This window comes from Sugiyamaella lignohabitans, chromosome A (genome assembly GCF_001640025.1).
Source record: "Sugiyamaella lignohabitans strain CBS 10342 chromosome A, complete sequence".
NCBI lineage: Eukaryota > Fungi > Ascomycota > Dipodascomycetes > Dipodascales > Trichomonascaceae > Sugiyamaella > Sugiyamaella lignohabitans.
In genome coordinates this window covers 4,352,447-4,365,828 of record NC_031672.1, presented here as the reverse complement: position 1 = coordinate 4,365,828, position 13,382 = coordinate 4,352,447, and the positions used below count along the sequence as shown (strand labels likewise).

Here is a 13,382-nt window from a genome sequence, read left to right as displayed (position 1 = left end):
ATAGTGCTTCCAGCTGCTGTCCACAGAGCCTACTTCACATGCTACCTAATCGCTGTATTTAGTCTAACCAGTCAGATATCGCCTGACGACACTACCCACGTGGTCGACTCGAGCGCAGCGAGAGGAGCAGCGGGGTCTGGGGCGGAGCCCCAGCCGCCGGAGGCAGACAGACAGTCAAAATAGTGAAGAAGAGGTTTAATTAGTAATATCGCTACGGACATCTTCCAGTCTAAGAGGTTGGAAATTGTCGAGGTCGGTGCCGATGGAGGCGCGGAGAGCTTCGCGGGCGTGAGGGGGGACGAGGGTGTGGTTGAGTTGGGGTGCAATGGAGAGTTCGAGTTCAGAGAAGTTGAACAGTGGGGGAAGAGGTCGAGCAGGGGCCCCAGGGTTACGAGAATCGGGCAGAACCGTGTTGGGGTCTCTTAGTTCGTCGAAGAAAGGGTGGGTCATGACCTCGATGGCAGTAGGGCGTGCACCAGGAGAGTACTCGAGTAGCTTGGATATCAACTCAATGGCATCTGGAGACGCTTTTCTAAACACTTTTGAGAATGGATGAGGTTTAATCTGGGGGAATTTGTGTTCCATGTAGTTGGGGTTCATGGTACGGATCTGTTCTCGGGATGGAGTACCAAGTACCTTGATAATTTCCACCAGCTGGTCAATACCAGATTCACCAGGGAAAAGAGGTTGACCAAGCATCAACTCGGCCATAACACAACTTGACGACCAAATATCGATCTTAGTGGTATAGTTTGTAGCACCGAATATCAATTCGGGGGCTCTATAGTAACGAGAACAAATGTATGACACATTTGGTTCACCTTCGACTAGAATCTTGGCACTACCAAAGTCGCAAAGTTTGAGAATGCCGGTTTTGGGGTCCAGTAATAAGTTTTGTGGCTTGATATCTCTGTGACAGATACCCAAAGCATGGATGTATGCTAGAGAGCGGAATAATTGATATGTCAAGAGCTTGACTTCAATAGTAGGCATCGACATCTTGAGGCGTGAAAAGTATCTCGAGGCTCTATAAACCGTTTCAGGAACGTATTCTAACACCAGATTGAGGTACACTTCTTCTCTTTCCGAGGTCGAGTAGAAGAACGCTTTAAGTTCCACGATGTTTGGATGCGACACTTTTCGCATGATTTCCAACTCTCTGTTTTTGAATCGTTTGTCTTGAAGTACCCGTTTAATAGCGGCATCTTCGTTCGAAGGGGATAGTTTGGTCTGGAAAACGACTCCAAAAGAGCCGCTTCCCACCACTTTGTATTGCGTATAGCACAGTGGACGGGTCTCGCCAGTCTTGCCGTCTTGGACGGTCTCACGGACTAGTTCTGCCATTGGTGGTGTATTTAGTGTGTTCTCGTAGGAAAAGGGGGTTTCAGCCTTGTCGACACTGTAATTGTGATAACGGGCGTAGTGAAGTTCGTGGTGAGATTCGTGGTGACGGTCGTTATGAAAAACCGTGAAATTCCTGGTGGTGGTGGTGGTGGTGGAGTTAGTTCGAGTGAATTAGGCAGACCAATATATGAATTGGGTAGAATAACAATAAATACAGGTTGCTGTTAGTAGCGATACTTTTGAGGTACGTTATAGTACGACGGTACGAGTAGCTGTTTAGTGTGCAAGTATAATTAGCTAATCGAGGTCCGTCGATATCCTAGTCGTTGACTTCGGTCTGTCGCTGCTGTCAGCAGTAGTCGTGTGTTATGATCTGGATCCAGAGGTCTGTAGGATGGTGACAAATCAAACAAAGTTCGAATCGATGTCGCACTAGTATCACACAATGTAATGAGAAAACAAGTAAAAATCGAATACAAAGTCAAAGACAACAAATAATGTGTCGAGTCGATCCAGTTCTTTTGTGTTCCCGGTCACTCGTTTTGTCGCTATTGTTGTCGTTGGCTCTGTCGCTGTCGCTATCCTTGTATCGACTCTACCAGCTGCTTTCGTGTTTATACTTTGTTTCGACTTCTCAAAGCTTTGTGAAAGTTATGGTTCTTAAGTCTTGAACGTCGATTTTCGATGCTCAATTCTCGATTCTTGATTCTCGATTCTTGTTCTCAGATTCGTGATTCTTGATTCGCCGACTTTTGACCTTTGTGTCTCAGTTTTCGCAGTCTGCTGATTCCGTTACAAACACAACTGTTCTATTCTCGGGTTCTTTTCTCAATCTCCTGTCAGTTACAGTGAATTCTATCGAGTTCTGTTCCCAATAACCTGCGGTTCCACAAAGCTCTCTTTTTTGTTCTTAAGTCTTGTTAGTAAACTTCACTTGACTTGACCAGACTCGACTTCTAACTAAGCACAGGCACCTGACGTCAGTAGATTGATTCTGTCTATTCAATGTGAATACAAAAAAAAAAAATCAATACCAATGACAGTCAAGAAAATCTACTAACCAGTTGGGTTGCAATCGAAAATCCTGTTTGCTCTGATGTCGTGTATGTGGAGAAACAAATGCTTACACAGTACAATTGGTGGGCCACTTGCCGCTTGTTTTTCTAATATGTATGGTGTTCGTGGTGTTGTGTGGAGGTTTAGTTTTGGGATTGGTATTGGATTTTAGGTAGGTTTATGCGGGTTGGGAGTATCTGGCTGGTGCATAGTACTTTTCTACTGCTACTTACTGCCACTACTATTACACTACTATTACTACTACCACTGCACCCCCAAAAAAAAAATCCCTACCGCTACTACCGCCGCTACTACATATCCCACTGACCGCTGCTGTTACCACAGCCCGACTGTGTCTGTCTCTGGTGTTCGTCCCGGCTGGTTTGCCTGGTTGGGACTACACGCATAAACGTATAATTGCATGTCAGTCGAGCGAGAGCGAGTCTGCCCGCAGCCAGGCACGCATTCACTTTTTGTTTTTTTTCTTCTTTTCATGCGGGTACTGCCTAGTCACGTTGGTGGCTTCGCTAAGCTTGGCCTGTTGCAGACGGTGTGGCATCTGCTGAGTAAATCACCGAGCAACAATGGCGCGTCTGATTTTCCTCATCTGATGGAACGTTAGAGGTGGGGTTTGTGTCTGGCTCCGGCGGCTGGGCTCCGCCCAAACCCGGTGGTGCTCGCTTCGCGTGTGGCGTGGGGGTCCTAGAGGTCGTTTTGGGATCGTTGAGGGTCGTTTGAGGGTCGTTTTTGGGCATGGTTTGGAGTCGGTTGATGGGTCAACAGAGTCTCTGGCGGATGCTAGTGTGTATCTCCGCCACGAGTCATGCCAGATGCCGTTGTCAGTTGTAAGACGCTATGTCTAATTAGAGTATTTGCCGCATCAGATGACCAGGTGCTTGGCATGAATCAGGAACCCTGGCATGCAGGTCACGGAGCTTCCTGCCGCTGCTCCCTCACTGGTCAATTCAGGGGTATCCTCGTGCTGGATCCTGATACCCACCTGCCTCAGTTTCAGCAAATAAGACACCCTCTGTACGAGCTCCCTGCCGCTACCCAAACCTAATTTACATGTCAACTCTATTTTCGAGCTTATTAGTTATATACTACTCATGCTGCTGCTCTGTGAATTCTATTCGTTCTAGTCACTTCTATTCAGGTTATTCGTTCTCTCAGTTCTACGTAATTCTACTCTGTCCTCTCAGTCCACTCTCAGTCGAGCCACTTCACTTGTGCCGTTCATTTGATACTGGCCAAGTTCCTAGTCTCCATTGCATAATTCGATTGTTGTAGTATGAAAATAGCATCTGTAGCATTTCCATATGTTTGTTGTTGTTCTTCTTGCATGCTGCCCGCTATCGTGACCAGCTATCGTGGACCGTTCACTTGCTAAACGTCAGATCTGGCCCTAATTTTACGAGACAAGTGACCCAGCACACCACCACGCCAGGGGGTTGCTGCCTCCGGCGGCTGGGGCGCTGCCCCAGACCCCGTTGCTCCTGCTTCGCAGGAGACTGCTGGAACCGTCGGCGAAAACGACTCGAGCGAAGCGAGAGAAGCCACGGGGTCTGGGGCAGAGCCCCAGCCGCCGGAGGCAGCACCCCATGGTCACGATGAGCCAGCCAGCTACGTCATGTCATAATAATTAGGTCTGCCATTCACCTGCATATATTTTTCATCTCGAAGCTAATTAAACATCAGATCGTCGCTCGTTCTGTCCGTGCATATCCAGCCGATCGAATGCACGCTTGCGCTGCTGCCCCTCCCCCTCCCCCCTCCTTCCCCTCTTCCCCTGCCGCTCCGTCGGACCTACCCTTACATCGGCTCACGGGAACAAACAGGCCGTCGCCAGCAGCTAACCCAGCACAATAGCTGACTGACTTACGAGGAACGTACAAATCCTTTTGAATTGAATCCTGGTCTTTCTGACACGACTGACCACACAGTAGCCGAACCGATGCGATCGAGTATTTTTTGCAGTCCTAATTCCGATGTCACGTCGCGGCTCTACCGGTCGGTCGGTCTGCCTGAATCGCTACAGGTGAAATTTTTCCGAGTTATTGCTGCAACTGCTAGCTAATATCGACATTTGCTAGGTCTGACTGCTGACCGACCGACGTACTAATTCTTTTTTCCAGGGCCCGATTCCCCTCATTCCGCCTGCCGCTGCTGCTTCGACCCCGCCCCGTCACCCAACCAAACCGGACCAACCCAACCAAATCGCCCCACCGCGCTCCGAAACCCACTGCCAACGTGACACCCCACCTTGCCTATTACTTCCTCGATCTGTCATGCATAGCCATGTCCCTTGCTTAATTCAATGCCCACCTGACAATGGTCCCGCGCCCTAACCAAACCAACGATGATCTATGCCGCCATGCACATCAACGTAAATCGACCCGCCCTATCCCTACTCCCCCTTCCGCCAACACGAGCTGCATATTCTCCGTTCGCTCTCGAAGTCCCTGCAGACCGGACCCTGCGTCGAGGGTTGTGCTGCCTCCGGCGGCTGGGGCTCCGCCCCAGACCCTGGTTGCTCCTGCTTCGCAGGAGAGACGGGCCACGGTCTTAGAAACGACTCGAGCGCAGCGAGAGGAGCTACCAGGGTCTGGGGCGGAGCCCCAGCCGCCGGAGGCAGGACCCCTTACTCGTCAACTCCCCAGTATGCGGCGCGTGGGGCGCACCGTTATCACGGATCTCCATGACGCTTGTTAGGATGATAGATAGCGTCGACGTACTGAAGACGACTGACTTTGGAAACAAGAGAGTGCCCGCGAGAAAGAGAGGAAATGCAGATTCTAGAGTGGGCTTTTGGCCACCGGCTGACACCGCAGGAGCGGATGCGAAAGGTTTGTAGTTGAGGGTAGTAGTTGGACTGGAGGCTGTGGCGGAGGTTGATGGTGGTAGGGAGGGGATTGCCCCTAACGGTCTCGAGTCGTAGAAGAAACGTTAGAGGGTGGTCTGGAGAAAAGGTGTAGTTTGGCAGGACGAAGGAAGAACACAGCAGTGACTAACAAGGACCAGCATCAAAGAGCTTTAGAGAGAACCCAGCGGGAACTAGACAGAGAAAGACAGAAGCTGGAGCAGCAGGAGAAGAAACTTATCCAGGATATCAAGAAGTCGGCGAAACAGGGCCAAATGGGTGCAGTTAATGTCATGGCTAAAGATTTGGTGCGCACCCGTCGTTATATACAGAAATTCTACCAGATGAAGACACAGCTCCAGGCAGTGTCGCTGCGAATGCAGACGGTTCGTAGTAACCAGCAGATGATGCAGTCCATGAAAGGAGCTACTCAACTGCTGGGTGCCATGAACAGACAAATGAATCTTCCTGGACTACAACGGATTGCCATGGAATTCGAGAAAGAGAACGATATCATGGACCAGCGTCAAGAAATGATGGACGACGCCATAGACGATTCAATGGAGAACGACGAGGAAGAGAGCGAGGAGATTGTCAACCAAGTACTCGACGAAATAGGCATTGATCTCAGCCAGTCGCTACAAGAGGCTCCCTCAGGACTCGGTGCACCAACCGGGGTCCAAGAAACCCGTGTGGCCCAAGCCGTTGGCGGTTCTGGCACCGGATCCACCGAAGACGACGACCTCCAAGCCCGTCTCGACAGTCTCAGACGGTAATCCATCACGTCCTGATCCTCTCCTTTTACCCATCTGTAGCTGTCTAATAGTATTTATTCGAGTTTTGGGGTCTGCCTCCGGCGGCTGGGGCTCCGCCCCAGACCCTGGTTGCTCCTCTCGCTTCGCTCGAGTCGGACGTCGGGCTGACTGTTTTACTGTTGACGTCGGTGATTCCAGCCTATCTGGGCACCCGATCCCGACTCGAGCGCAGCGAGAGGAGCAGCGGGGTCTGGGGCGGAGCCCCAGCCGCCGGAGGCACACGCTATAAAGTGTCTATTATCTATAGTTGGACGTACTTGTTGTCGACGAGATACTTGGTGATCTGCTCGACAGCCTGCTCGACAGTGAGTTTGTCACTGTGGATGTGGATTTCGGGCTTCTCGGGGGCCTCGTAGGGGGCAGAGATGCCGGTGAATTGTGGGATCTCGCCGGCACGGGCCTTTTTGTAGAGACCCTTGGGATCACGCTGCTCGGCAACCTCGATAGGGACATCAACATACACCTCAATAAAGGGCAGTTTGCCTTCTTCGTGCAGTTTTCTTGCCATATCACGGTCGGCTCTGTAGGGAGAGATGAACGAGGTGATGGCTACAGTGGTGGAATCGGCAAAAAGTTTGGCCACCTCGGAGATTCTTCTGATGTTCTCGTTTCTGTCCTTCTCCGAGAATCCCAGATCCTTGTTCAATCCGAATCGGACATTATCACCGTCCAATCGGTAAGCAACGACCTTCTTTTGCAAAAGATATTGCTCAAGAGCAGTGGCAATGGTACTGGATCCTCTGTTAGCATCTTCCTGGAGGGGGATTGCTGCCTCCAGCAACTGGGGCTCCGCCCCAGACCCTGGTTGCTCCTCTCGCTGCGTCGAGTCGTTTTGCTGGCAGTTTCCCTGTAACTCTCCTGCGAAGCAGGAGCAACCAGGGTCTGGGGCGGAGCCCCAGCCGCCGGAGGCACAGGGCCGGTATCTTACCTTTTTCCAGAGGCTGACAGGCCGGTGAACCACAGGGTGAGTCCCTGTTGGCCAGTGAGCTCAGTGCGCTCAGTGTGGGTGAGTCCCTCGTGCCAGGTGATGTTGGTAGCCATTGTATTACGGGTTTGTGGTTCGTGTGTTTGTTATTTACAGTATGGAGAAACAGACTTTATATTTACATGTAACGGGATCCTCGAGAGAGTCTCGTTGAGTCTATGGGTTAGGAACATGAAAAATTCCGTCGATCAAGTGGGTGGATCTGGTAGGCACGTGAGTTGCGAATCAGGGGAGAGTCTTGAGACCCGGTTAAATATGCTAAGATTCTGGAGAGATTAGTCGGGGAGTGTGGATGGTGGTGGTGTGCAGAGGGTCCTGTATCGATGGCTGGAAATTTTCGGTTCAGACTGTTTATGCTTGGGTGTCTGCTTCAGCAGCTGCTTCGCTGGCTAGGGCTTCAACTTCGTAACCAAGTTTGATCTCTTCAATGTAACTGTCGACCTTTCCGGCTGGCAAATGAGTGCTCCATGCGTCGATAATGCTTTGTAATTTACCGACATCGATTGATTTGGCAATTGTGGTACTCTCGTCGCTCACCTTGACTTGACCATTAGCAACCTTTTCGATCGATTGAACACCGAGAGTGACATCAACAACAAATGGCAGTCTCACTGATTTGACAACATCCTTACTGGTTCCTTGCTTGATAAGAGTTTCGGTCGCTAGTGCATCAATATCCTGTTTCAATATTTCGAGTTGCTTTAAAAGTCGAGCTTCGAGGATTTTTTGAGTCTTTTCGTCGCCAATCTCAATTGCCTTCTCTACGAGGTTGACAATACCGCTGTTAAGAAGCAGTTTGTTTTCGACTTTCTCGGTCTCAGTTTTGGCAAATGCCTTGTAGACTTGATTGGAGTAGTAAGAGGGCTTACGGCTAAGGCCTGAACGAATTGTACGAATTCGTAGTAGCTCGCTGTACACAACATCAGTCACAAAAGTGTTGACTACAAGTCCCTTTCTGTTCTTCTTGTGGAATAGTTTATGAGTTGCAACGGTTCTGAATGCATCTTCTAGTCTGCCAACTGCAGCACCGGCTCGGATAAAATGAGCCAAATGCAATGGCTGTAGACTGTCGCGAGCATATTTAGCGTAGTTTTGCAATGCTGTTTTGGATTGTTGATATTCTTCTTCACTTGAAACTGCTGATAATAGTCGGAACAGATCGCCCTTTCCTGGCTTGCCCTTGTATTCCAATGGTTTAAGTTGTTGTCCATCAACAATAATTGGGTTCTTTCTTGATGTCAGCTCCTTGGCACGTCGAGGACGGAAAACAAGGTTCCTATTGGTAGTATTAAGAGTATCATTTAAGAATCGACTGGATAAGTCGGTGTAGAGCTCGCCAAAAGTGCCGGTCGAGTTGGTATTAATAGCAGAGCTCTGAGTGGCATAGTATCTCAATGAGCTTAGACCTCCTGCACGAGAGAAGGTTGCCCGTAAACTGCTCATTTTTCGATACTGTAAATTGCACAATTAAGTCGACCTTTCGGTTAATACCTGATTTGTGATTTGGATTCTTAAGTAGAATCTCAGTCGCTCGTGAAATTTCATTCTTTACCCTTGCCCATGTGTCTGATGATCACGTGGACAAATCTGTATACGGACAAAAATATCTTCTTATACAGCAATAATATAACGCGGTTACATGTAGATTAACCTGAATATCAGCTTCACTATCAGTCCGGCATTTTGGATATTTAACTCAGCATCTTTAGTCTGAGTGACTCTATATTTTGTATGACATTCATGCAGGATGTCACAAAATTATAACGTGGCGCCAAGGCACGGTGTGTTCTCTGGCGTCAGAGTCGACCCTCCAATTCCGCACAAATCCACATGGATTTCCGTGGTTCTCTGCTATATCACGTCTTTGATTTTCTCAGGAATATTCCTGGTAACTCTTATGTGGATAGCACTGTTTCATCATTTTTGGCATAAATCCACTGATAGGGTTAGTAGGTCTAATGATCTAGGTTCAGCACCGCGTTCTAGTGCTAGTGCACCCGGAGATAAGTCGTTCTTTGATTCATTGCTTTCTTCCCATGGCGAGCATAAACTCATATTTGACCTGAGGCATTACCTAAATTTATCAGGATTCGACTTGATGGAATATAAAGTATTAACCAGAGATGGTTTTGAAATTATTCTTCATCGTATTTTGGTGCGGAACGAAACTGATGAGCACAGGGCCAAGAGATATCCAGTTCTTATGGTCCATGGACTAATGCAATCAGCTGCTGCCTATTGTACAAGTGGTGATGATAGTCTTGCTCTGTGTTTAGCACGAGATGGTTATGATGTCTGGCTTGGCAATAACAGAGGTGGATTCAATCCAAAACACGCTATATATTCTATTTGGAACCCTAAGATGTGGAAATGGGGCATAAAAGAAATGGGTACAATGGATGTGCCCTGCATGATAGATTTCATTCTTAACAAGCGTTCCTCGACCTCTAATTCAAACCCAAATCGTAATTTTGAGTCTAATAACCACGCCGCCCTTCATAATCCTAATGTTAACCACGCCTCGGAAACAAATTCTGCGTTGAACGCAAATACTATCCAAGAAACCCTTTCCAATAGCAATATAGGCCGTTCGGCTCCTTCTCTTATCCTCGATAATAACTCTACTCCAGCTTTGCCGATAGGGTCCAGATCAGTGCCCGTTTCAAGAACTAGTTCACCTCGGCTAGATGCTGGCAAAATCGCACTTGTGGCACATTCACAGGGAACTACCCAGGTGTTTTATGCCCTGGCAAAGGATTTGATGCCCGAGCTAGCCGATAAAATTTCTTGCTTTTGTGCCTTGTCACCAGCAGTCTTTGCAGGCCCATTACTGGACAGGTGGTTCTTAAAGATGATACGACCAATGAACATATCAATGTACCGGTTTTTCTTTGGCCATCATGCCTTTATTGGCGCTATGAGTGCTTTTCACTCAATCATGCCGGAAAGATGGTATACGTACTTTGGTTATATCATGTTCAACTATTTATTAGGATGGGACGATACGCTCTGGAATGGGGTATATAGGAGTCGCCAGTTTCTATTCTCACCTGTCTATGTTAGTGCAGATTTGATGTACTGGTGGCTTGGGAAGAATGGGTTTGCTAGTCAGGGTTGCATTTTTGACCAGAGCTCACCAAGGTGGTTTGACTCCGATACCCTTCCACCATTGCAGCTTTTTGTACCTGGTAGAGACAACCTCGTGAATCCGTTTCGTTTGGTCAACCGTCTCGAGACATATGAGAACCCTCGTCGTCTTGAAATTGTAGACCTTCCCAACTACTCGCATCTAGATGTCCTATGGGCAGCCGACGCTTCGACTTCGGTAGCTGACCCTATGAGCAAGTTCATTTGGTCTTGTGTTGAAGATAAACAGCAATGGAACTGCCCGGGACACTCGCAATGGCCCGCTCCTCTTGTTCCATTGCATTCTCCTTATTTATAGATATGTATTTTATTATGATTTTTATTTGTTTATTATCATGATTTGATAATTTTATATTTGTTAGCTAGTATCGGTTTCCATATATGTTATCATCTCGCAAGCGGCACTCATGAACGAGTAAATTTACATTCCACTTTCAGCTCCAATTTGCGGCTTGAACTTGGAAGAGCAGTTTCACCAGAAATGTGGGGTCTCAAGTGCTATGTGGACTTTGTTTAGAGTTCCCATTAGATGTGCCGAAGGAACATCGCAGTTACAGCATGCTTGCGTTTGCACATTCCCGCTATCACAGGCATACATTTGCCGCTGCAAATGAAATCGTGAGACTCTGCCGTAGCCAGGTTCCAATGGTACAATTAGAATATAGATCTCGCCTGATCATGATCAGATCAGATCTCGACTTGATCACACTGATAAGCTAGTCAAGCTGGTAATTCTGATGTTTACTTGGTACCTATTGAGTAGCTCAATTGTCGGATCTACGATGCATGGAGCAACGGACCTAAAGTAGTCAATTCTAAATAATATATTTTATGCACAATGTCATAAGGCATCGCGAGGAAGGATCGCATTTATTGGCTGTAGAGCACCGAGCACCACTGTTTATTTCGACGACTTGGGATCGACCGTTTTTCCGCTGGTATGGCAACGGTCTGATGAACAATCTTAGGAACTACTGCGCAGCATCCATAGCCTGGCGGTAACTAACTAAATTCTATTCTGGTATTTGCCCTTTCTGTTAAAATCTTATGGAAAAACAATGGCAAAAACTAAGTTTATTTTATTCGATATGAGTAAGTAAAATAACCTTAAGATTCTCGCAAATGATAAAGCGTGTTTGTCGGTGAGCCCTTGAATCAAACAGGTGCGATACGACAACCAAAAGCTGGAACTTGGTATTCTACTTTACATATTTTACAATCAACCAGTAGCTGATCACCGATAAGACATTCGAAAAACATCAATGCAATTGTCATTAAGTAATAATTTGAAAATACGACTGTGTCTATAGTACTATAGTATGGATCACAATCAAATATAGAATTAAGGATGTGTATAGTTCGAGAGTGTACCTGTAACCGAATATGGATAGTTCAATAGCTTAAACTCAAACAAGCAGTTTTTCATGTCGATAAACGCACTTTAAATTAAACCAGAGTTTAACTCAGACGTTGACATAAAAATAGAGAGTTAGAGTGCTTGTTGACACCCTATTTTGGCCCATTTAGGATGGTGCTGGCATGATCTGTCATGAAGAATTCCGATTAATCGATAGTTACATTCCTACATGCACATATAGAGTAAGGGGACATGCAGTAAGGCACATACGGATATACAAGTGCAGACGACAGGAATCAATATAGGACTAATAGGCCGTTAGCAGTGGGATCTGGAGAAACACAAAAGGAGGGGATCCACATTAACAAGAAAAAGGTAACCAAGTTCAAAACAATGTCATAAGCTTTGATATGCTACACTTTTACTATGGAGTATCACGAACAAACAAGCTCAGAGTTAAGCCTGATCTCGGCTAGATGTTATGTACCTATATAGAAATTGCAACTAAGGGATATGAATGTCGCGCGTGTTTGGCGTTGCTCGTTGTACAGCAATCAGCGTTATCCGTAGGAATTCACAGGAGTGGGTTTAATAGAGTCATGCAAAGAATGGGCTGTAGTACATATCGCAGGGAAGGAGCACAGTCGCACCGTCGCACCGTCTCACAGCGGCACCGCAGTAAAGTTGCACAGTCGCGGATAGAACGCGCGTCACGAAATATCGCTTATGCAATTAAGTAGGGAAGAATTTAATGGCTTCTCGCATGAGCTTGGTTGCATTCACAAGCGAGCACAAACCATATACAGCCGACTGATATTAGTATAAGCCTGGCATGTCAAGCAATCTCCTGCGAAGCAGGAGCTACGGGGTCTGGGGCAGCGCCCCAGCCGCCGGAGGCAGTCCTGTCAGCAACAAACCAACCAATTCACGATATGGGTCCCTTTTTCAAAGATTGACCATGAAAAAGGCTAAGAGAGACAAATAGGGACGGACCATCTACAACAAGCAATGTTCTAATGATAAAGTGGCACATTTCAGACATACTTAATCATGTGTACTAATATTCATTCTGCCTAACCACAGCACTAACCGCAGCCGCCTGTTAGGTTTAAAAGCTAAATCATAAACAGGGTCGTCTATGTACATGAGCTTAAACGAGTGGGTCAGAAGAACGGCACATCTCACCGACACATCATAGCTGGCAATGTCCATACCAAATCATGCAAATGGGTCTGCAGTACACTAGGCAGGTTACAATCTCCACCATTCCTGAGGAGCACATTGACCAATTGTATATAGTGCTGGACAATGGTCAGGCTACCGAGTTTAAATTCGCTAGGTTCATCAGGTGATTTAATTACCGGTAATTAATAGATCTAGCTGATCCAATGTGTGAAAACTGATACAATACAATAAATTCGAAACTAAATACAGTTCTAAGAAAGAAAGCAGAAAGAAAAGAACAGCCGAAGCTAGCAATCTTTCCCCAAACTCTGCTATCTCGAAAGCTGTTTCGAAATATTGTTCGTAGTTTAGTTTTGTTTTGAAACGCAATGAAGATCTAGCGCCATATGCAAGATCGATCCCCGTTTACGCATCATGCATAATTCAATGTCGCGTAGTAAGGCGCGTCATGACCGCTAAAAAGCAACGTTAAATACCTGGCAACACAACAAACATTAATAAACGGTACATTCATGTACATATGGCTATTTCAATATAAGAGCACAGGAGGTCTTTGAGCCAGACACAAAAGACGTGATTTCTGTTTTATTATTTTTTTGTTGTTTGAACTGGACGGCCTACTTTCATTAACAT

General features: G+C 46.9%; 4 protein-coding genes across 4 annotated transcripts; 2 read left to right on the top strand and 2 right to left on the bottom strand.

Moving 5' to 3' along the window:
- Positions 1-195: 195 nt before the first annotated feature.
- RIM11 (serine/threonine protein kinase RIM11) lies at positions 196-1,344 on the bottom strand (the record flags this gene model as incomplete). Its single annotated transcript, XM_018878291.1, has 1 exon — positions 196-1,344. One exon carries the CDS (start codon positions 1,342-1,344, stop codon positions 196-198), a length of 1,149 nt encoding a protein of 382 aa, XP_018735609.1.
- A 4,260-nt stretch (positions 1,345-5,604) lies between these two features.
- On the top strand, positions 5,605-6,036 carry DID4 (ESCRT-III subunit protein DID4; the record flags this gene model as incomplete). Its single annotated transcript, XM_018878290.1, has 1 exon — positions 5,605-6,036. The coding sequence occupies one exon, from the start codon at positions 5,605-5,607 to the stop codon at positions 6,034-6,036; it is 432 nt and encodes a 143-aa protein (XP_018735608.1).
- Positions 6,037-6,316: 280 nt separating this feature from the next.
- On the bottom strand, positions 6,317-6,583 carry MET14 (adenylyl-sulfate kinase; the record flags this gene model as incomplete). The annotated part of the gene is made up of 1 exon (XM_018878289.1): positions 6,317-6,583. The coding sequence occupies one exon, from the start codon at positions 6,581-6,583 to the stop codon at positions 6,317-6,319; it is 267 nt and encodes an 88-aa protein (XP_018735607.1).
- A 2,374-nt stretch (positions 6,584-8,957) lies between these two features.
- Positions 8,958-10,505, top strand: YEH2 (Yeh2p; the record flags this gene model as incomplete). Its single annotated transcript, XM_018878288.1, has 1 exon — positions 8,958-10,505. The coding sequence occupies one exon, from the start codon at positions 8,958-8,960 to the stop codon at positions 10,503-10,505; it is 1,548 nt and encodes a 515-aa protein (XP_018735606.1).
- Between the last annotated feature and the right edge of the window lie 2,877 nt (positions 10,506-13,382).